General features: G+C 44.3%; 4 protein-coding genes across 4 annotated transcripts; all 4 read left to right on the forward strand.

The window, feature by feature from the left end:
* Nucleotides 1–753: 753 nt before the first annotated feature.
* F5891DRAFT_1202417 (uncharacterized protein) lies at nt 754–2,542 on the forward strand (the record flags this gene model as incomplete). The annotated part of the gene is made up of 6 exons (XM_041368935.1): nt 754–878; nt 934–1,099; nt 1,154–1,232; nt 1,977–1,991; nt 2,042–2,180; nt 2,230–2,542. 6 exons carry the CDS (start codon nt 754–756, stop codon nt 2,540–2,542), a joined length of 837 nt encoding a protein of 278 aa, XP_041216301.1.
* Nucleotides 2,543–2,567: 25 nt separating this feature from the next.
* On the forward strand, nt 2,568–2,993 carry F5891DRAFT_936922 (uncharacterized protein; the record flags this gene model as incomplete). Its single annotated transcript, XM_041374065.1, has 1 exon — nt 2,568–2,993. A coding segment is annotated over one exon (426 nt), but the record flags the coding sequence as incomplete, so codon positions are not given.
* A 574-nt stretch (nt 2,994–3,567) lies between these two features.
* Nucleotides 3,568–3,741, forward strand: F5891DRAFT_903351 (uncharacterized protein; the record flags this gene model as incomplete). The annotated part of the gene is made up of 1 exon (XM_041373502.1): nt 3,568–3,741. A coding segment is annotated over one exon (174 nt), but the record flags the coding sequence as incomplete, so codon positions are not given.
* Nucleotides 3,742–7,358: 3,617 nt separating this feature from the next.
* Nucleotides 7,359–7,673, forward strand: F5891DRAFT_970707 (uncharacterized protein; the record flags this gene model as incomplete). The annotated part of the gene is made up of 1 exon (XM_041376345.1): nt 7,359–7,673. The coding sequence occupies one exon, from the start codon at nt 7,359–7,361 to the stop codon at nt 7,671–7,673; it is 315 nt and encodes a 104-aa protein (XP_041216304.1).
* Between the last annotated feature and the right edge of the window lie 16,457 nt (nt 7,674–24,130).

The raw sequence follows: 24,130 nt of genomic DNA on the forward strand, positions 1-24,130 counted from the left end.
TTGTCTGGGATGATGACTGAATTGTGTTCATCTTCTGTGAATTTATGGTTGCAATGGTTGACGTCTAAGTTCCGAAGTCGATATAAAGTGTGATCCTTGAGCTTCGGTATAAACACCTATAAGTTATTATGAGTAGGGTCAGAGAATAGGGTAATATGGGAACATACTGCTACAGCTGGGTCATTACTGTGTTCTTGAAGAAATCTAAAGATATGGAATGGGTTGTTGTGGCTAAGTGGAATGTAGTGATGTCCTTTGAACCCTGCAGGCAGGTCGATTGGTGCTTGCTGGATAGCCCACAAACTTTGGCGTGTTTCTGCTATGCGCCATAGGACACATCAACAGTGTTTAAGTTCAGCAAGTTGAGCTGGGGTGTCTAGTTTATTAGTTAAAGGATAGAACACTTTCAGCGCTCTATGTGCCAACTCTCCCTAGTTCTGAAATCAGACAAATAAGAAAATATGCCACATTCACTTACAATCTGCATTGTAAATGAGTCTGTTGTCCCAAAGAGCCAGATTGATCACACATAATCTCCCATAGCATGAAATTTGTATGTATCTATGATAAGGACCGTTAGGCATCCTTCTATCAGTACATGAGGCAACCATGAGGCTTGTCTTCTATCTTGATAACAAGAATAGGTCTTCTAGACCTATGTTGTCATATGCGGTCCAGACTGCTTATCTAAGCTGACACCTTCTGTCATCATCTGTCATCAAGGCCTAAAAGCCCGGGTATCATGTCGTTGTTATGCAGGGTGGCAGAGGGCTATCTGTAGCTGGGGGCTCACATTATGTTACTGTAACATGCCCTGCATGTCTGCAACCTGGGAAAAATCTGCCAGACAATTGGCAAGATACTCCAAAGTCCAAAGGGTGAGTCTGTCCGATGTATATCACAGGATAGTTGAGAGTGCTGACCATGTCTCAGTTGGCTATATGATCTGTTTCTGACAATTGATGCCAATTTCTGCCTGAAAAGATGGGCTGTGTCATCTGACAAGACTGATCCTAGCCTTTCACAAGGCTGGGCCTATGTCAGAGAGGAGACATCTTACAAGTCTTATATCTCAGACAGAGCTGGGAATGTACAAGAGGTGTGTTTTTCTCACTGCTTGCATCCAGGTGCCATCTGACCATTTAACTTACAGAAAAGCACATGCTTGAATCATAATGCCATGAATATGGCAGATACCAAGTTATCTCAAGGACTTGCAGCAATGGGAGTGGGTACTGTCAATTGTGTGGGTCATATTATGAATTGTCCTGATGGAGTCAGCGACCTTCAAAAAGGAGAAAAGTGTGTGTTTTCCCCCACTAATTTTATAATCTGATCTGACAAACACAATAAGGTATCTGAACATGGATTATCTCTTTTTCTCTACATTATGACACTTGACAGTAGATGTTTTAAATGTGTCATATAATATTGCTTGTCAGTGGCACAAGCATCTGTGGTCACACATGCTATCTTTGCTGCCTTCACACCACCCTCAACTATCTGGCGAGGACGATCTGCTTCTTTGTGCCCAAGTTTCATCTTTCTGCACACATCTCCAAGTGCCAAATGATTTTTTTATTCAACTTTACTTGCTTTGTGGGGTGCATGAATGGTGAGGCACCAGAGTAAGGCTGGTCCAATATTAATCCCATAGCTTCAAGCATGGAGGGTATAGGTCCAGGATGCTATAGGGATATGCTAGACGATCATTTTGGTGACTGGAACTGGAAGAAAGTGGCCGGACTTGGTGAGCTCTAGGTGGACAGTATTATATGCTTGAAAACTAATAGAGTTAGACTTAGGATCATCGCTCTTGCTCAAGATGAAGGAAGCTTGAACACAAAAGGTCGAACATGGTACTACATTCAAGGAGTTTGATAGTGTCATCATTTCTGAAAACCACATGGCCTGGAAGGCCGAAATAGAGGCATAAAAGGAAAACCCACATGATATGATGGTTACTAACTCATTAGAGCTGAAAGGCATTGGTAAGTTTGGTTTAATTTCTTTGGTGTACCCTACTTAATACATCTACCAGCAATTATACAAGCAAGCGCACACTTGAGCTTGGCCCAGCTCAAGGCCAAGGAGCTTAAGCATGATGTAGATCTTTTGCTTTACCCTGATGTATTGTCAAGTGTAATTATTGCATCAGGCATGGACCTTGAAGAAGAACAGTTAGTGATTCACATGCATCTCCCTCACCACACTAAAAAGGTCTATAAGGCTGCACTTGAAGGTTATTATCGACAACACAGGCATTCATGCCACAGACTCACAGAAGTTGAGTGTCCTCCGCATGTGGATGTCTCTTCATCAAAAGATTGACTGCTGGAGGCAGACCCAACTTCTATATATCCTGTCGGTGTGTTTGCTCGTCACCTCGTCAGCAACCAGTGGTCTCAACAATACTGAGCTTACAAAGCTGTGGCTCCTGTCTGCATTGAATACCAATGTTTGTGATCCCCACCTCCAGCATATTGAGTGGGAGTTGCAATTCACACAAGCTCATGATACTCTAGAATCTCAGTGGTACTGAACACAGTCAAATATGCTGATTTATCCTCGGTATCATCATCAATACTCAACTTCCTGGAAACCTTGCTTTGTCTTGCCTCCTCAAGGCTGTGCGCGGTCTTCTCAACTTCCTTTACCTCATGCAGTACCCATGTCATAGTTCTGAGACACTGTTTTTACTGGATAAAGCTCATGCTCTCTTTCATGACAACAAGGAGATATCCATTGACCTTAGAATCCGAACCAATTTCAACCTCCCGAAGCTTCACTCAGGATGCCACTACTTGACTATGATTCGAACTTTTGGGATGACAGATAATTATAACACAGAGTACACAAAGCAGTTACATATCGATCTTGCCAAGTATGCCTACCATGCGACCAATCATAAGGATGAATTTATACAGATGACAAAGTGGCTAGAGCAGAAGGAGAAGATCACTCATCATGAGCAGTTCATAAGATGGCGTCTTGATGGGGATCGTGCTCCTCATCATCCACATCCACCTGACTTACACTTTGATTGCACCCAGAAATTGACAAAGCATCCAAGTGCTAAAGCTGTCCCCATTCAAAAATTGATCACTGACTATGGTGCAACCTACTTCTGACAGCCCCTCACTCATTACATCACACAACAACAGAATCCAAATGAGGTGATTACTCGCCAGTGCCTGGAAAACCTTGCTGCAGGTATTCATCTGCCTTTCCACACTGTTCCTGTGTATCACAAGATAAAGTAGTTGTCAACCAATGCTCGGGGACATGGTGATCCACTTGTCACAGTGGATTTTATACATGCTAGACCCCATCGCAATGCCCAACACAAAAATGACATGGTACCAGCACACTTTGATACTGCACTTATCAATGACAGTACTGGTAGTTTTGTTGGGGTTAAAGGTATAACTTACTAAAGGCTTCTGTTGTCATACTTGAATAATAATGTTTATAAGCTTCCATGTAGGTCAAATTCATCTTGTTTTCTCAATTCCAGCATTGGCAATACAGTTTTTGTTTCCTCCAACAAACCAACCCCCAAAGCATCTCACGTATGTGGAGTGGTTTACTCCCTTTTCTGCAACACCAGATCCAAGACACAGCATGTACAAAATTAGTCAGTTGATCAAGTCTGGTGAGAGAGTCACAAGTATCATTCCTGTGTCTAATATTACCCACAGCATCCATCTCATGCCAAGGTTTGGAGCTGTTGCACCATGACACTGGACAGTCAACAGTGTTCTTGAAGAATGTGACACCTTCTTTGTTAATTGTCATATTAATAGGCATAGTTTTGTGACGCTTAGATGATGTGCAAATTATTTCGTTACATTATTCTACATTACATATAAATTGTCTATTTTATCAAAATTATCATAAATTAGAGAAAGTTTTACATACTTAGCCTAAATTTGTAGTATAGGGTTTTCCTGATGAATGCAAATGACTCGGACATATGGTCTATGACCCGAAAAGACTCCCTCTGATGCCAAAACTTTGGTGAGTTGCATGAAGCCCCAAGCGCTAGCACTCGCTCAAATTTACATACTAGTGATCTTCTGTGCACAGTGCGGCTATCTTCATTCATTTAGGGGAGACCATTTTGCAGGTTGCACTAATGGTGGGGTCAACCTGATCATCAGTGAACTGGTGAACAGATTTAAATGTCATAGTTAACTATATATAGTCAACAATTGCTACAATCCCCGTAAATTTGGCAGGGGGGTTTACTTGACCTTGCGAAGCAAAGATGAAATTTTAAGTCAACCAGCCAAGTTGTCATATCCTCAACATATCATTTTGGATGTGAACTTGTGTATGAATGAAACATGCCATGGGAGCTCATGAAGTGAACTGCAGACCCATACTGGTTGAGATGAACACCAATGTTATCATTCAAATGGGCATCAAACTCTTCTGCAACACTACAATGAATAAAATCATCTTGTGTGTGATGAAGTGCAAGTAAATAATGACCATCAAAGTTGCGCATACATCTTCCAACAAAGCAGCGACAATAAAAATTTCAAGTAGAGTTATCGAGACAAGCACCAAGGTTGCGACTCAGATAGGCCACAGACCCTTACAGGAAATTCCTGACTTGAATATATCATTCAGATGTGTAGGTATTTACAACTTGTTTAAGAAGACATGCTGCGCGACAAAACTCTGATCATATTACCTAAATGGAACAGTATATGTACCTCAGTTACTTTAGCGCCTTATAAAGAGGATAGGTGCAATCCACGAGGCTGACACTAGCACTTAGTTTGTACTACAACAGTAAGATGACCCTGACATGAAGCCAAGGTAAGCATCAGTGTATAACATAAGACTGACATTTCCAGTTAGCCTTGGGAAAGACAGGAATGGCAGCAATAAATTTTGAAGTGTTCTGCTGACATCCCAAATTGACATACAAGCTAACACATTCCATCTATTTCCTTTTAAACTGGCTAGAAGCTCAGGATGGGCTGCAGAGGCAGTCAAAGGAACCTGGCTGCTCACTGGAATGTGTCATCGCCGGGCTTATGTTCTTTTCTGATGCAACTCACCTTGCAAATTTTGGAATGGCTAAGGCTTGGCCCCTTTACTAGTACTTCAGAAATTTGAGTAAGTACGCATGCTCAACGCCCAGCTCTGGCACATGTCATCTTATGGGATTCCTGCCTTCAGTAAGCCTCTTTTTTCTGATGCTGTACAATGTCATTGATGTCCTTTTAGCTTCCAGATAGAATAAAGGATGTTTTTAGCAGCCTGCCTTGCATATCCAAGAGTGGCATGGCAGCCCTTCACACCCATTGTCGACAAGAGTTATTTCAGGCATGTTGGAATATTTTATTTCAGGCATGTTGGAATATTTTATTGGATGCTGACTTTCTGCACATATACTGTCATGGAATTGTGCTCATGTGTCTGGATGGAAAATGGAGAAGGGTCTATCCATGGATCTTTACTTATTCAGTGGATTACCCAGACAAGTATGCTCTTTGACTTTTTGCCCCAGGTACTAATTGTCTTTTCAGGGTTTTAATAGCGACAATTGAAGACATGGGGTCTTGCCCATGCCCACGCTGCCTCATTCCAAAAGCCTCATTTGATCTTTTGGGCCTTGTGAGAGACGTGCAAGATCGCCTAGCCAAGCTTAGATCATACTCTCTTGCAAGGGTTACCATGGCCCGCGAATTCATCTATATGTGGGGAAATACTGTTGATGGCTCGAAAGTTCAGGCTACCCTTGGGGAGGGGTCATGGGTGCCAACTGTGGTGAGACCAACTTTGAAACAAGTTGATTTGATTAGTACCTGATTCCTGAACAGAATGCATTGGTAGGAAAGTTTGGCCCACTAAGATTCGACACTTTCCGCATGCTTGTAGTTGATTTCATGCAAAAATGTGAGCTGGGCACATGGAAGGTGCTCTTTATGCATCTTCTATGTTTGCTTTACGCACTCCCAGGGGGCAATAAACTGGTTGCACTTGTTGACCAGAGGTTTGTTATCCTTTTTTTTCTGTACAACACTGACATCGTTAAACTTAGATTTCGTCAAGTTCCTTCATATGGTAATGTGATCATGCACTGATTTTCCAACAATACATCGGAGATGAAAAGGCTTGCTGCATGAGACTTTGAAGACATCTTGCAGGTCCATCTTTTTGCATCTTGTGCTTTGTGTATCATTGATCTATATCCCAGTGCGCTATGCCCGTCTTCAAAGGGCTTTTCCCTGGGGACCATGATATGGTGGTACAGTCACTATTATATAGATTTGCACATTGGCACACCCTTGCAAAACTCCGGATGCACTCTGAAACTACCCTGTCAGCTCTCGATGACACATTCAAGAGGCTCTCCTATCAGTTGTGCAGATTCCGTGATTTCACATACGCTGCTTTCACTATGGCGGAGCTGCTGAAGGAGAAGGCTGCTCAGGAACGTAAAGCAGCACATGAATGCTCAGGTGTCAAGAACCTAGACACTGAGAGTGGTGGTCAAAAGATGAAGAAGTTTAACTTGAGTACTTACATACAGGACATATACATGAGTTTATATACTAAGAGACATAATGGAAAGATCAGTAAGCAGAGTCCAAGGCTATGTATGAAGCATATGCAAAGGTTAACAAACACAAGTCAGAAATTAACATAGGTTAATGGATCAGTAAGCATACCAGTGATAGATATAGCCGAAACAACGGAAAAAAGAAAATACCAAATAGGCTGTGTTTAATGTTATATGAACAGGAAATGAATTAAGAAGCTTATCTATATCGGATCAGAAGCGGATCTATGCATCGGACCAGATCAGATCTAGGGGTCCAAAGTCCGGAAGAGAAGTGTAGATATATGGGATATGACAACAGCACACTGACCCTCTGAAGTACCCGCCACACCACTTGGATCATGGCCACACCCTGAGTGTTTTAACATTACTAAGTGACACTATTCATGGACCATGTGCATGAAAGATTCATATCAATCCTGAAATGATAGTGTGAGCTGAAAGAATTACATTTAGTGAGATTAAAACTTACCTTTCATCTGATCAAGCCCATGTTATCCGTTAAATGAACCAGTGAGTGATAAAACTCATACACAGAGGCCTTTGACTCAAAGGACAGGATATGGTGGTGATGAAGAATGTGAAATGTTGCAGCCGTTCATGGATCAGTAGATGTTGATGGAAACCAACCCACATGCAAGAGTTGTTTGGTATGTGTCTGGGAGGTCGTACAGCCACAGAAGTTGAGCACAATTTTATATATACCATTTGTGTTGATAGGAACAAATTCATCATTAAACACTTTCCTTGGAAGAATACACCATTCGCCGATTGCATGTCTAAGCTGCATGTAAAGACAGATAATAATCAATTCAAGGACATGGCAAATTGCCTGAGACAATGGGCATCTTCATTCACAGTTCTCACCGTCATGTGCAATCATTGTTCACCCTGGCACAGAGACTCTCAATGCTTTGCTCAATGGTTTGATATAATAACCAGTGTTGGTGATTATGGACCAGTGCGAATGAAATTGGCAAATATTAGGATTGAAATTGCCTATAATTCAGGCATTATGATAGGTACTTCAAGTAGAATTGTTGGGCATGGTGTAGACAGGGTGAACAGTAATAGAGTTAGCTGGGTGTGATACACTTCCTGGCCTCAGCCTTCATTCCAATAATTCAGAAGGTTCCCAATGAGCATTATTCCTTCGTCACAGGAATCCAAAGGAGGGCTGCACCCTCATGTGGCTTCCTGGTCTCAGGCTGCATTCTAATAAATTGTGTATTTTGAAACTGCATTTATGAATAGCATTTTGAAAAAACTAAAAGTACATGTAACAGTATCATTGTTATTTTCCCATTTTTCCCTACCTCCCATCTCCCTGATGAGTTTTCTGCAAGTCTCAGACACATCTGTTGAAGTACAATCAAGTCAGGTGCACAGGGAATGCATAGATGATGTGTAATATACATGAATTGTAAACTACTCTTATATACTGTAAATTATTAGTACTTTTGGTTGGGTTTCTACATAGCCAAAATATTACAAAGTGCATAGCATGTTTTATCAGTCTCAAGATCCAAGTTGCTGGTGCTCCTCTAATCCAACACTCCTGTCTCTCATCTTCCCTGTTTGCCAGTTTCTTCATCTCCTGATCTTCTGCTTTGCCAGTTGGCCAGTTTCCTGTCCTCTCATTCTCAAATTTTCGAGTCTCTACATTGTCTTTTGCTCCCTTTTTAATTTTCACAACTGTTTTCTGCACAATCTCTTTTATCTCCTTGACCACATATTTCTTGTTTCATTTTAGTTTCATTGTTTACTGTATATATGTACCCTAAACAATTACAGTAGGCAAAATACTGGTGTTAATGCAGGGTGGCAGTCCAAGACTCCCACAGTGCATGGCTTGCTTCACAATGACTCCATATAATTAAATTTATACACATTGCATGCTAAAATATACAACAAGCAGGATTATGTAAGAAGAGGCCTGCACATGGTAGGAGTCCTGGACTCCCACATCTTGTACTCAGGTGGTTTGAGGCTTGCACACAGTGGGAGTCCTGGACTCCCACATTTGACACTCAGGTGGTGTGAGGCCTGTACACAGTGGGAGTCCTGGACTCCCACATTTGATACTCAGGTGATTTGAGAGGCCTACACACGGTGGGAGTCCTGGACTCCCAAATTTGACACTCAGGTGGTGTGAGGCCTGTACACAGTGGGAGTCCTGGACTCCCACATTTGATACTCAGGTGATTTGAGAGGCCTGTACACGGTGGGAGTCCTGGACTCCCACATTTGACACTCAGGTGGTGTGAGGCCTGTACACGGTGGGAGTCCTGGACTCCCACATTTGATACTCAGATGGTGTGAGGCCTGTACACAGTGGGAGTCCTGGACTCCCACATTTGATACTCAGGTGGTGTGAGGCCTGTACACGGTGGGAGTCCTGGACTCCCACATTTGATACTCAGGTGGTGTGAGGCCTGTACACGGTGGGAGTCCTAGACTCCCACATTTGATACTCAAGTGGTTTGAGGCCTGTACACGGTGGGAGTCCTGGACTCCCACATTTGATACTCAAGTGGTTTGAGGCCTGCACATGGTGGGAGTCCTGGACTTCCACATCTGATACTCAGGTGGTGTGAGGCCTGTACACGGTGGGAGTCCTGGACTTCCACATCTGATACTCAGGTAGTGTGAGGCCTGTACACGGTGGGAGTCCTGGACTCCCACATTTGATACTCAAGTGGTTTGAGGCCTGCACATGGTGGGAGTCCTGGACTTCCACATCTGATACTCAGGTGGTTTGAGGCCTGCACATGGTGGCAGTCCTGGACTCCCACATCTGAGACTCCAGTGGTGTAAGGCCTGCACATGGTGGGAGTCCAGGACTCCCACATCCATATCATGTAAACAAATGAAGTATAGAACATAGTGACAGTCCCTGCAATATAACATAACATAACATAACATAACATAACATAACATAACATAACATAACATATTGTAAATCTGAGACTGTACAATGAAGTATTAAGCATGTAGTAGTGAGAGGCCTCAAACACTTTTGGTAAATGTCACATGATAAAGACATCTTCTGTAAAATGCCTTCATTTTAGAATTGTTGGAAAAGTAATAGTAGACTTGCAGATAAACAATCTATGCTATCCAAGATGTCAAATGTAAACAAAGGTTTCAAAATGAGCTATAAGTGTTTGTCCATGTGGCTACAACTAATCTTTGGAAATCTCAATGCCCAAGTGCGCTCGACAGGTGTGAGCAGCCCTTGCAAATCTTGGGAACTGGGCAAAGAAAATAAAAATCTAGGTAACTCCAAGTTTGAGAAGGAGAACTTTCATATGAGTAGTATGTAGGTCACACCCCAGTCACATCATGTGATGTTGACTGAAAGTGCTTGAGGCCTACCTTACATGATACTACTGACTGTATCTATGAGTATATAATGGATATGCATGTTGTTGAAGCCTGCACACAGTGGGAGTCCTGGACTCCCACATCTTGAACTCAGTGATTTGAGGCCTGCACACAGTGGGAGTCCTGGACTCCCACATCATATACTCAGGTTGTTTGAGGCCTGCACACGGTGGGAGTCCTGGACTCCCACATCTGATACACATGTTGTTGCAGCCTATACACAGTGGGAGTCCTGGACTCCCACATCATATACTCAGGTTGTTTGAGGCCTGCACACGGTGGGAGTCCTGGACTCCCACATTTGATACTCAGGTTGTTTGAGGCCTGCACACAGTGGGAGTCCTGGACTCCCACATCTGAGTCTCAAGTGGTATGAGGCCTGCACATGGTGGGAGTCCTGGACTCCCACATCTGAGTCTCAAGTGGTATGAGGCCTGCACACGGTGGGAGTCCTGGACTCCCATATCTTGTACATACCGGAGTAATAATCAAAAACTAGGAAAAATTGATCCTAGGTGGATCCTAGGGGGGCTCATAACCTCGAGGTCAGGAAGTGGTCTGGATGGAGGTCCTATGCTGATGCAAACACTCAAACAAGTTTCTCCTCATCATTTTCAAGGCCACTGAGGCAGAAAAATTAAGTTTCAAAAGGCTAGGAATTTTTGTAAGGTGGTGAGCTTGGTTCACCTGGGGGTCAGGGGTGGTCTGACACCAGAGGTCCTATGCTATAGCAAATAGCAAAACAAGTTTTTCACAGCCATTTTAAAGGGCATGGAAGATGATGGACCAAGTTTTGAGACACCAGGAATTTTTTATGAGATGGTAAGCTTGGTTCACCTGGGGGTCGGAGGTGGTCTGACACCAGAGGTCACAAACATCAGTGAATACCAAAACAACTTTCTCCACACCATTTTGAGGGCCACAGAAGATGATGGACAAAGTTTCGAAAGGTCGGGAATTTTTTGTGAGACAGTGGGCTTGATGCATCTGGAGGTCAGGGGGTGGTCTGGCCCTGGAGGTCCTACACTGAAGAAAATTTGAACACAAGTTTATCCTCGCTATTTTAAAGGTCACAAAAGATGATGGACCAAGTTTTAAAAGGACAGGAATTTTTTGGGAGGTGGTGGGCTTGATGCACCTGTAGGTTTGGAGTGGTCGGACACCAGAGGTCACAAACATCAGCAAACATCCAAACAAGTTTCTCCCTACCTTTTTAAAGGCCACAGAAGAAAATGGGCCAAGTCTTGAGACACCAGGAATTTTTTATGAGGTGGTGGGCTTGGTGCATCTGGAGGTCAGAAGGTGGTCTGACACCCAAGGTCACAAACATCAGCAAATACCCAAATAACTTTCTCCCCACCATTTTAAAGGTCACAGAAGATGATAGAGTTAGTTTTGGATTGCCAATAATTTTTTGTGATGCTGTATGTCTTCTCCTCCCCCTACATCCACTCATGTTGGCCAAAGATATTGCAAAATTGGTTCAAGATCATGTAGTTATATGACTATGATACATATAGAGCCATCCTGATAAGATTCTAGCCTGTCCCAATAGGGCTATGACATCCCAATATAGATATTTGGTAGCAAGACATGGTCGGCAGTAAAATGATCATAACTCATGTTCCTGACCACCAATTTCCTTAAAAGTTGGTGCAATAGCATCCCAGTGGCGTGTTCCATGATATGAGATAGTCAGAATAACCAAAAAATGTGCGATGTTATATATAATATATAGCCATAGCATGTATAATGCCAGAAATGTGCAAAATGGACCCCCCTTGTTTTGCACATTTTGAGAAATGCTAAAAATGTGCGAAACCAAGGGGGTCCATTATGTACATTTTGAGGAATGGCGAAAATGTGCAAAACAAGGGGGATACATTTGCACATTTTGAGGAATGCCAGAAATGTGCAAAATGTACCCCCTTTGTTTTGCACATTTTGAGAAATGTCAAAAATGTGCGAAACCAAGGGGGTCCATTTTGCACATTTTGAGAAATGTCAAAAATGTGCGAAACCAAGGGGGTCCATTTTGCACATTTTGAGAAATGTCAAAAATGTGCAAAACAAGGGGGGCCCATTTTGCACATTTTGAGAAATGTCAAAAATGTGCAAAACCAAGGAGGTCCATTTTGCACATTTTGAGAAATGTCAAAAATGTGCAAAACCAAGAGGGCCCATTTTGCACATTTTGAGGAATGCCAGAAATGTGCAAAATGGACCTACCTGGTTTCGCACATTTTTGACATTTCTCAAAATGTGCAAAATGGAGCTCCTTGGTTTCGCACATTTTTGACATTTCTCAAAATGTGCAAAATGGACCTCCTTGGTTTCGCACATTTTTGACATTTCTCAAAATGTGCAAAATGGAGCTCCTTGGTTTCGCACATTTTTGACATTTCTCAAAATGTGCAAAATGGACCTCCTTGGTTTCGCACATTTTTGACATTTCTCAAAATGTGCAAAATGGACCTCCTTGGTTTCGCACATTTTTGACATTTCTCAAAATGTGCAAAATGGACCCCCCTTGGTTTCGCACATTTTTGACATTTCTCAAAATGTGCAAAATGGACCCCCCTTGTTTCGCACATTTTTGACATTTCTCAAAATGTGCAAAATGGAGCTCCTTGGTTTTGCACATTTTTGACATTTCTCAAAATGTGCAAAATGGACCCCCCTTGTTTTGCACATTTTTGACATTTCTCAAAATGTGCAAAATGGACCCCCTTGGTTTTGCACATTTTTGACATTTCTCAAAATGTGCAAAATGGAGCTCCTTGGTTTTGCACATTTTGAGAAATGCTAAAAATGTTCGAAATTGCTCACATTGAGCTAGCCATAACCATGGTCTAACCATATCCCATATAACAAAATATGCTTAGAATTGCGACCTCGGTAGTGTTGTTTGGTAATATTTGGACATTAGACGACATTAGCGTTACTCGTTCCTCGTTTTTATCCCTCAGTCGTTTCGCTCAACGGCTGAGGTGAGCATCGTATTCGTATAAAGCTATGCTAATCTGTACCTAGTGTTCGCGTTGTTAGGTACAGTATATTAATACAGTCGTTTCGCTCAACGGCTGAGTGTTCGCGTTCTTAGTTAACTTTGACCTTGTTAGACCTTACTTTGAAACCCACTATGGGCTCATCCTTTGGCAAAACGAAATACTTGATTAAGTATTGTTCTACTCGTCCCTTATTCTGCAATATATTTAGGCATAGAGTTGCGACAACCACTTACTTGGCTTCAGATCGGCGCGAGTGAGCACGGACATATCTACCATTGACAGTGTGGCCGTTTCCCCCTCTTAAGTATACGTATCGTGTTGAATTTCATGTGTAGGAAAGAGGAAATATAAACAACTACATCTATGCAATCTTGACAGTCTGAATGATATTTGTAAGCATAGACCAGCGGCCAGGAACAATAAACAGACGTACTTTGGCATACAACGAGTCTACGACCTTGCTAACTTGTTCCAGGGTCCCAATTGCTGCACCATACGTGTTCTGAAAAAAGGATGAGCATGAATGAGATGAGTGAGAAGAGAGGACACACGTCAGCTTCTAGCTCATCGAATACGATCAGGCATCCTCGTCCCTGATCCAGCACGCCGTGGAACACCTTGTCCAAGATCATCTGAGATAGCCTAAAACACGATATAAACTACTTTTCACAGAGACAATTCAATACGCACTTGGCCTCAACGTCCTGCCGTCCTTGCCCGACCTGTTTGGCAACGTAGTCAATCTCTACCACCGAGTACGGCTCAACGATACGCAGCAAATTCTGCTGGAGAAGGGTGTCGTAAAGCGCTGCAAGATGTGAGCGAATAGTGGGGTCGGACGAGAGTTCTGTGTAGCAATGACAAGTCAACAACAAGTTGTGTAAATGGAGTATAATATACCATGTTTGTAATCCCGAAGGGCCTTCTCGAAATCCGACAAGTTCCGATTCTGATGCGCAAGCGCTATGGCACGCATACTCTCGATCTCGCGGAGCTGAGCATATTTCACCGCGAGCTTGATAGAGAGAAGTGATGTTACATCTTCGGGCTGGAACACACATCAAAATGACTGACGAGTCAAGATCAGTGACAACACACCATATTCAACATGACCTTGCACAAAAGCATGTACTTGAGTGCGTTCAGCGCTGCTGGGTCATCCTGCGATGACATGTTCTCGAAAGTCTCGTAGAAATATGAGTATGCAGTAGTGTAATCTTTGTCCTCAGCATGGAGAACACCAGATTGGAGGTCTAACGCTGCTTGAAGATGAGGAGGACAATATATTGAGTTTGCAGCAGTCCTGGCGGAAGTAAGGGCAGCCTTTGCATTTCACGGACGTAAGGGCACATAATGAGAATACCGGGATGGCACCCGAAGGACTAACCTTGGACTTCGACAGGTTTCCAATGCCACGGTAGACGCGACTTTCGAGCAGGTGTACTTCGGTAAGAATCATCTTGTCATCTAACCTTTTCAACTCTGTCAAGAGTGCGTCAATTCGCGTCAAGGCTAACTTGTACTGCAGTGCTTCAAGCTGCCTGTACCAATGATCAGCATTGTCGTAAGAAGTAGAAGCGTTCCTTACAGGGAAACGAGTCGAATTTCCAAACTATGTTTGAGGAATATGCGCTTTTCGCGCTTTGACCACTCAATATTGTCGGTGAGGACATCGATCTGGGTTTGCCGGCTGTTAGGAATAGAGTTAAAGTAATTAAGAAGCGTGCGGACTACAGGAAGACATTAACGAAGTATACCAGGTCAAGAACAGAAGGCACTCACTCAGCTTAGCAGTCTTTGCCTTGGCAGTTGAAGACATGAATGATCTCGAGAGTGTGATGACTTGCGCTAAGCCACTGGCATCTCTGTCTGGAGTGAGGCTTGCGTAAAACAACAGACTTTGCAAGACTCACTTTTGATCTCGATAGAGCTCGGCGAGTTTTATCAAGGCTAACTCTTGGTCACGCAAAGACTGTTCTTTGTCGGCATTAATTGCCGATCCCTTGGAGGTTGATGCTGAGAGCATGATTAGCACCAGTCAAGACATACACTGTTCAGCACACCCGTAGAATTCAATATTTGTTTGTAAAGCTCCTCTGCACGCTTTGGGCTAGAGGACGTGAGATCTGCGGCTTGCTTGAGGAGGTCTTGAGTAGATGCCATGGTTCAGTGTTAGCTACGGCTATGGTACTTCGATGGTATTATAGTAGAAAGCGTTCATAGGTGTGACGCGTCTTCACACCGTGGGAATATGAACTTGTAAGACTGACGCGTCGAAGGTAAGCCAAGGAAAGCTCCCTAACACTGACAGCCATGGCAGAAGAAATCATTCCGATACCAAATCTCAGCCTCCCGCAGCACCTGTTCACTCTTATCTCACCAACGCTCGTGCAACTTCATGACAATGCAAGAAAACAATTGCTTGAAGGAATCAAGGCAGACAGTAAGTAATGAGATCATCTTAATGTTATTGACTTGATCTGTGGTGTATGCAGAAATGTCGCCGTATTATAAGTTAGTAATATCTGCAGGTGCTCTAACGCCTGACTCTGCGTTGCTCGAATCGATGGAGAAAGATAATGAAGAAGAGCTCAAGAAGCTAGACGAGAGACTGGCAGAGGCGGAGAAGCAAGAAGGAGAATCTGAGATATCAGACGCTTTGAAAGCCAGAGCCAATCATCTAACTCGAATTGGTGACAAGGTACGTCTCTCCTATGCCAAGTCATACAGGTACTGAAGATTATCCATACATAAAGGAAGGCGCAGTCGCAGCGCAAAAGCTTGCCCTTGAGAAAACACCTGGCCTTGGCTCGAGGATAGATATTGTGCTCACTCTCATCCGACTAGGATTTTTCTTCGGTGATAATGGCCTTATCACTGAGAACCTCCCCAAAGCAGAAAGGTGCGCTATCGCAAAGCTTTACCGCGACATTGAATCGACATATCATCCAGATTCATCGAGGAGGGTGGTGACTGGGATAGGCGTAATCGTCTAAAGGTTTACCGCGGGCTCCACATGATATCCATCCGCCAGCTTAAAGCTGGTGGCGCACTTCTCCTTGATGCACTATCGACATTCACTGCCACTGAACTCACAACGTACAACGACTTCGTCGCTCTCACCATCATCATAAACGCTCTCACTCTCAAACGAGTAGACCTCAAGAAACGGGTATGCTCGTTCTCCTAATATTTCTCACTGCTGATCATATTTTCTGTAGCTCATCACCGCACCAGAGGTTATCTCCGTTTTGCCCGAAATTCCGATCCTTGGAGACCTCTTAAACAACCTTTACGACTGTCATTACGCAAAATTCTTTGTCGCACTCGGTACGTTTTTTTCATACTTACAATCCACTTCCGAGGCCCTTGTCTAGCCTCACATTATACTTGTATTCCCACAGCGACCCTTGAGCAGACGTATCTCCTGCCCTCGCGACTCCTTTCGCCTCATACCCGCTACTATGTACGAGAGATGCGCATCTTGGCATACAGCCAACTGCTGGAGTCCTACCGCAGCCTTACTCTTGAAAGTCTTAGTGGTGCATTCGGCGTCAGCGTCGAGTTTGTCGACAGGCATGTATTACCTGCACGTACATATCCCTTGTCTCTGAGCATCTCTTCTAGTGAGCTCTCACGGTTTATTGCCAACGGGCGTCTGCATTGCACCATCGACAAGGTGCACGGCATTGTGGAGACGACGCGGCCATCGCTCAAGAACGCACAATACGACAAAGTCATAAAGCAAGGCGATGTCTTGTTAAATTCAATACAAAGATTGAGCAAAGTACTGTACTAGTACTTTATGTCTTGTCTCAGTGTTTCGTGTACTTAGACAGTATTGTACTCATGACACATAAAGGGTGCACAGTCACGACTTGGGCACATTCAAGTCGTTCCTGTCATCAACATGGACATCCTTTCGGACCTTGAGTATCTTCGTATGTAGGTCCATTAGTGCATTGACATCATGGTGTTTACTGTTTACGGTGGGTCGAATGTTTGCTTCCGTGAGACGACGCCGAAGTTCACACCGTGTGCTACTACTTCTCATGGCAAACTTGACAAACGTTACCACTAGCCGTCGAGCGCTGCTCACACTGATCCCCGTCTCATTGGCTGCAGGCTTGACATATTGGTTATCGTGGCGCACAACAAGCAGCAAGGCAAGCTTATGCACGACCATGACCACCGAGCCGCACAACGCCAGACAGCATCCTACATACTGGTTCAACGATGGCTCCATCGTCATTCGATCACGCAGCATGAGCAATAAGGAGGTTTGCTTCAAGTTGCATGGGAGTTTACTGCGTCGACAATCCCGCTTTGTTCAAAGGATGCTTGATAGCGAGATCAGCGCCGACTCTGAAGTATTGATTCCACCAGAACTCGGTGTTCAAGTTCAAGATTTGACAGCGCTGCTGGAGCATCTATACCATGATACGTGAGAGCATTCTGTCGTGGTGGAACTGACAGAAAACAATCTTGATGCTCCTGCAGCCCTCTTTCCGCTCAAGCACCCTTCTCGCATGTTGCGGCGATCCTGCGTGTCTCTTCCCCAGATCAGCTTGATTTGCCTGGTGTGCACATGTCAGCACGGGCTTACTTTGTGTCGATGTTTCCACAGGGGCCTCAGCCATTCGCACATCCTAGGAACCATCTAGAAGAGGCACTGGCACTTGCGCACTCGTATCAGATTCCCTCGGTGAGTTCATCTCCATTCTGTCATACTTGTGTTTTTGTTAGGTTCCTTTTTGTTGTTGCGTTAGTGAATGGAATCATTATGAAAAGCAAGCTTCTTTGGATACGCTTGCCACTTGCTGGTTTCTTTTTGTGGCACGATAGTTCATTCCAATGGCCAGTCAGATATTTGTGCATGCTCTTTGGTCCTTCGAAAATCTTGCGGTACCCGACGCGTGGCGGGCGATCATGTAGTATCCCAAGGGGTTCCCTTGTGGCATGGTAAATGCCTGATTTTTTACATGCTGTGCTTCAGGCTGTGTGTTCTCCTCGCGTCTGGGAATGTTGCTTCCAACGCTGGGAGTGGCTCGTTCCTATTGTTCATGAGCAATTTTTTTTTGTTCCGGAGAATTTGTGTATGCTGCTGCTGATGGGCAAGCGTCCAACTCCTGCGGTCCTTTTTTTGGAGGGAGGCAACCGCTAGGTCTCGGTGATTATTCTGTCTTATTTATGATCGGGGGACAAAATATTCACTGTTGTCGGATACCTTTTTTCATTCGTTCGGTGTTTCCAAGGATTTTGGCACAAACTATCGAGAAACTGATTCCACCATTCCAGATCAGAAAGGGCATATATTACAGCCTCGTCACGACTTCTGAATTCGAACCTGAGGACGATGACTTGGATCTGGAAAATTCCATCAAATCAAATGGCTTGCCAGGGTCATCCTCAACGCCACACCTCGTTCTACCCCCTACAGATGTTAAGCGGTGCAGAAGCCTGATGACCGGCATCGTGGAGCATTTCACCCCTGTTTTGTTCACACCGGTGCGTGTTCCTATTATCTGATTCCGAGGAAGTAGCCACCGCAGTAATATTTTGACTTGTGGGGAGTCACCGGGAAATGAGATCCTAATCAAACGATGACTCTGTTGACATGTTCCACTGGCTTCAGTTGTTATAGCCTTCATCAAATACTGAGTGCCGAACGTTGGAAGATTTACTTTATTTATTACTTGATCCGTTCTCGTGTGACCATAAGCCTGTGTGCTAATTCATTATTTATTTTAGCCTGCAACTCCTCATATGGCATGTACAGATGTATTTGCGGACAAATGGATGTTGCTTGTAATAACGCCCGCAATAACTGACTCTGGCGTCTGCAAACCACTCGAAATGCTTGAGCAAATTAAGCAAATAGACTGGGCCGCCGAGGGCTTGTGCGCCGCGTGTGTCAGAGAAAAGACACAGGAGTGGACACAGGAGCAGGAAGATGTATGGGAGAAAATGAACTCATGGTTGAATCCGGAGGGTACAAAGCAGTCCCTTGTTTGAAATACACAAAGGAAATATAGATCGGGTTTGTTGCGGTATTGCGGCCTATCTATAATTGTATGTAAAACGGGCAGGAAGAGCCTTCCCCTTGACAACGTTTGTTACAGTGAAGTTCCGCAGGGCCGCAACGTGGCCTTTTTTTTACAAGCACACAACAAAAATTCACTATACTATGAAACAACAAGTACTGCTACTTCTTAACAATTCAAATTTGGCGCGGAAGTAAATTTAGGTGTACAACAGCTTCCGATTCGAGAAACGCTAGTACGTAATATTATTTTAAGGGAGTCTCGACAATTTGCATTCTTCTTTGTTTTGTGCACCCAAGTATGACCGGCGATTCAATCTCGATGGTGTGTCCTCGATGTACACGCTGGCCCAGGACGTCCGTAGGTTCCCATTATTAACACAATACTGATCACCAAAATTTTCACATGCCCGGGTCATCATGTTGCATTATTTATTAAGGTCATGAGCATCAATGTTTTTGCCCGACCGTCAGCTAGCTCAAACGACTTTATGAAGCTAGCGTCCATGTTTATTCTCAAGCCATATGTGGGAAGTGATTCGCTAGTTTCAGGTTTTTCGGCCCCGCTGCTGGATTATAGCGTTGTCCTAACCGAAAACATCGTGACAAACGCAAGCTGCTTGTGGGCGCGATGATGGCATTCCAAGTTTCAACGACCGAAATGAACTGTTGTTGACAATTTCTCCACGAGTATTTTCACACTTGTTCGAACAGAGGTTCGTGGTCGTTTTCCTCCTCGGGCTGACTCGGATATGGCCATCGATGAACCTTTCTCGTGCAATGCGATTTGTACAAGACGCATATCACCTGCAGGAAGCTGCTTTTCTGGATATTACCAGCTCACAAGAAATCAAGGAACATCTATTATGATGACCAAAACATTTTTTTATTGTGTGTACCCGCGCACACTGGCATGCGGCCATACTGGCCTAGTAAAACTTTGGAGAAGCACCAGCCACGGACACATTGTCCTATTGGTGTTAAACTTTTGTCTCCTGGGACACACAGCACCCTCCTGAATCCTCACAGTCCTTCTCCTTATGGGGTGTCTGGCATCTGGCATCCGTACTTGTGTCGCAACAGGTGGTGGATCTGTGGGCCTCTTCGCGGCACCACTCTGTTGATGTCAAATCGATCGCTTCCAGGAATCACAGATTCTCATTTATTGGCCACCTCATCCACGAAGCACAAGAGTAACGGTGGCACGAGTTGAGAGGCGGTGTGTGTCCTTCAAGTAACACATAAATACCCTCCCAGCATACGTGCCTTCGATCAAATAGTTTCCAGAGACCACCATTTCTCGCGCGTGCACGATCATGACCGACAAGAAGAAACCGATGATTTCTTGTATTCTGGATGTAGTCCCGACCTTTTGCCCCCCACCACGAACTTTGAGTCACGGCATATATACAGTTGCCTACGAAAGCCCGTCGCCTCTCAACTGGACCTCGGACATTCGAGCTTGGATTGGACAGTATTTTGTCTCCTTCACCAACTTATCCTATGCTCGAAGGCTTCTCGGGGAAATATATTTACTAGGTCCTGGGCTGTTGATCGGTCATATCTGCGTCACGCTGTGGCTTGGCATCTCCGATGCACTACTTCTCTTCTGTTTAGGTTCCATAATCAATTTTGTGAGTGATGAGCCCGAATCCGATGTCTGAAACTTATCCTATGCAGGTCGAGGGTCAGTCCTCGGGAGACGTGTCTCACGATTCACTTGATATTGCCATCTACGGAGGGTTCCTCTGCGCCATCGTCGAACCTACTTGCAGTCGTTGCCTGTACGCTCATGTGATTTATTTGTTCGAGTGGCTGGCTTATCATTACCTGTAGAACATACGTGAACGACATCATTAATACTCGCTTGAAAGCACATTTCCTTCCCCAGCTTATTGAAGGTGATGCGATCCATCGAGAATTGTGTCCATATTGAGACCGTGAACAATATTTCCAGCCAGTATGCGTGTGGATGTGTCTTCGATGCAAGGTATAGATCTTCGTCGACTTCTCAAAACCTTTTGTGATATGATTTCCTAGATTGTTACACAATATTTCCCGTGAGGGGCCACTTTGCGTCGGATGTACCAGGCTCGTCATTTTTGCAAGGTTTATTTCACATCACTCGCACCACCATTTCCCTGCTGTCGCAAGTAGCCGTCTTAATGAACGCAGTACTGCACAAACCAAGTCCGGAGAGAGAGGTATTGTTTCTATTTTGCATTGCTCATCCGCTCGTCCGCTGGTTGGCACCATCCAATGTTACCGGTACTCAAGGTTTGTGGTCACTGAGGACTATTGCTATTTTCTGAAACAAACTCGTGGTAGGATACATCTTTTATACACTCAACGTGCCCTTCAAGCAAATGAAAGCTCTATATGACCTGGCATTTTCACCTCAATATCGAGAGGAACTGATACTCAACGGCGCCACCAACAGCATCCACTCTGGTAAGACAACGTTTAGTTAAGCGTGCCTATGCTAACGGGTTGTGCAGAATACAAGAAGTCGACTGAGCAGCTCGGTGATGAAATTGTGACTGAACCGTTTCCCTGGGCAGGTGGTTTGATCAGAAGGTGGTACTGGGACTTCCTAATCAATTTAACCCTCGACCTTCCACTCGTAAGTTATCGGATGTTACTCGTCTGATGTACTAATATACTTCAAGGCGGTCTATGCGCTGGTTTTGCCTCATCGTCTTTCGCCTTCTTCTGTGATGGCAATTGCTCTGCTGCAACAAGCGACCAACAGGCTTTCCCTAAGCATCGGCGAATATGGAATGAATACATCGATAAAGAGCTTGTGCCTTCAGGCAAAGTGGCTCTACGACGCTATCGGTTACAAGAGCAAAATATCCAATGGACCGATGTCTTATCCAAATCCCTCACAATGTAGCTCGTCGGATGGGATGAAAATATCTTTTCGGTGAGCTTCATGCTACAAATGCGATGACGTGCTAACTTTGATGCATGTGATATAAATAGACAAGTATCGCTTCGTTACGAGAAATGCAGTCACAAAGCTCTTGACAATGTCACCCTGGAGATTGCTCCTGGTCAGCTTGTTCTTGTCGTCGGTGTCAATGGCAGCGGGAAATCTTCGTTATTGAAGCTCATTGCGCGTCTCTCCAATCCTACTGAAGGGGAAATTTTGATTGATGACAATTCATTGTCGACGTATGATTCCGATGATGTGCGCGCATCAATTGCATTCTTGCCCCAGCTCCCCCTGTTGTTTCCCATGTCGGTGAAGGAGAACATCTGCCTTGGGTTGCCATCCTGTGTTCATGCGACCGATGAGCAAATTCAAGAAGCAGCCAAAATGGGTAGTTGCACGAACTGGGTTTCAAAATTGCAGAATGGCTATGATACGCAGGTAAAACCTACTCATGACATCGGGAACGCGTGGGCCGACGGAGCTTATGGCACTATCTCTGAGAGATTACGGGAAGAATTGGCGCGTCATAACCAGCAGACAGTCACAATCTCCGGTCTGTACTTGCGGTTTATGTACACGTTTTCACTGACTAACAAGTGGTGACAGGTGGTGAAAAACAACGACTTGCAGCGTACGTACTTTGCCATTACTTCCGTGTCATAGCTACTCATTTTCATTGCCTCGTCATCAGGGCTAGAACTTTTATGAGGATTAATCACACAGATGTCAGACTAGTCGTAGTCGATGAAGCCACGTCGTCTTTGGACGCTATCACGGAACGCGATATTCTCACTCAGTTTCACCATGTCCGCCAAGGAAAGACGATGATCCTTGTCACCCACCGCTTCCACCATCTTGTCAAGGAGGCTGATCAGATCATGTAAGTAAAAACACCGTTCTAGCCACATATGAAATTGATACCTCGTGGCAGATGTATGAAGGATGGATGCGTGGTCGAGCGAGGGACGCATCATCAACTGATCGAAGGCGATGGGGAGTATGCGAAGCTGTATAATGCGCAAGTTCTCTCGGCATAATCCTGGATGCCTTTGCGTCGGTAATTTTGTAACTCTTCTTGTGCTGATGTTTCTCGTACGCTTGTGTTTACGTTCCCCCATCTTATTTTTGTGCCCTTAATTATGATATCTGTTGCTGTAACCTTTTCAATTCAAGTCTCGATGACTCAAGCTTATCTGAGAGGCCAAAAGGGTACACAAAACCTTCGCGCGCAAGTCCTATTATCATGATAAGTATCGATCTCAGATCTTGGAATCTCAAACCAAGACTGAGCCACGTTTCTGCCTAACCAGAACCACGCATTGACCGTGACACCTGCCTTATCCATACGTGTGGTGTAAACAAACTGACCTTCGAGTACTCCCCAGACCAGTTCACCGATCAGATCTTCGATGAGGAATACTTGTCAGGAAGGAGCTTTATCGATTGAAAATATTGCTGACGGCATATACCGGAACTTACATTCACGCGGGCAAGAACCCACTATGCCGGAATGAGCTTAGTTTCACCAGGCAAGATGAAAAATCTAGGGTGTGTACGTGACTCAGATAACTGCATCATGTTGTTTGGCCTTTTTGACAGGCTCGATAATTCCCGATGCGGCAGGGTAATGGCGGAGTGTTTGCGTTAATGCCATGGGGAAAAGCATCCATGAACATACCATAAAATCTTAATACGAAGGGACATTCGATTGGTCTGGCTGGGAGACCACGACGTATTACATAACCCATCAAATAGTTGTCTAGATCTGGAGACTCCACAGGCTAAATTCGTATACGATATATCATGCAGCAATAGAGTACAGCGGTAATACAGAGAACAAAAAAAAAGAAAAGAAAAACAATCTCGATACAAGAGGGCGAAATTGGAAACGAAAGCGTAGGATATGATATCATGAAGACGGGCATAAGCGCAAAGTAAAGCATGGTAACATGAGGTATGAAGATCATGACGTGACGAGAATACGTAAAGGAAAGTGAGAAGTACGAGTGAACAACGCGCCATACCCAAACGCTCGCAAAAGCAAGAGTCCATGGGATTGGCATCAAAGAAAAAGTGTCTCTGAAACTGGTATCCATTCTGATGAAACTTACTCGATGATCTCAAACCGTCCCCTTTTCCCCTCTCTCCCATCGCCCTCATCGTCCAAT

Source organism: Suillus fuscotomentosus (genome assembly GCF_016647785.1).
Source record: "Suillus fuscotomentosus strain FC203 chromosome Unknown F5891scaffold_386, whole genome shotgun sequence".
Lineage (NCBI taxonomy): Eukaryota > Fungi > Basidiomycota > Agaricomycetes > Boletales > Suillaceae > Suillus > Suillus fuscotomentosus.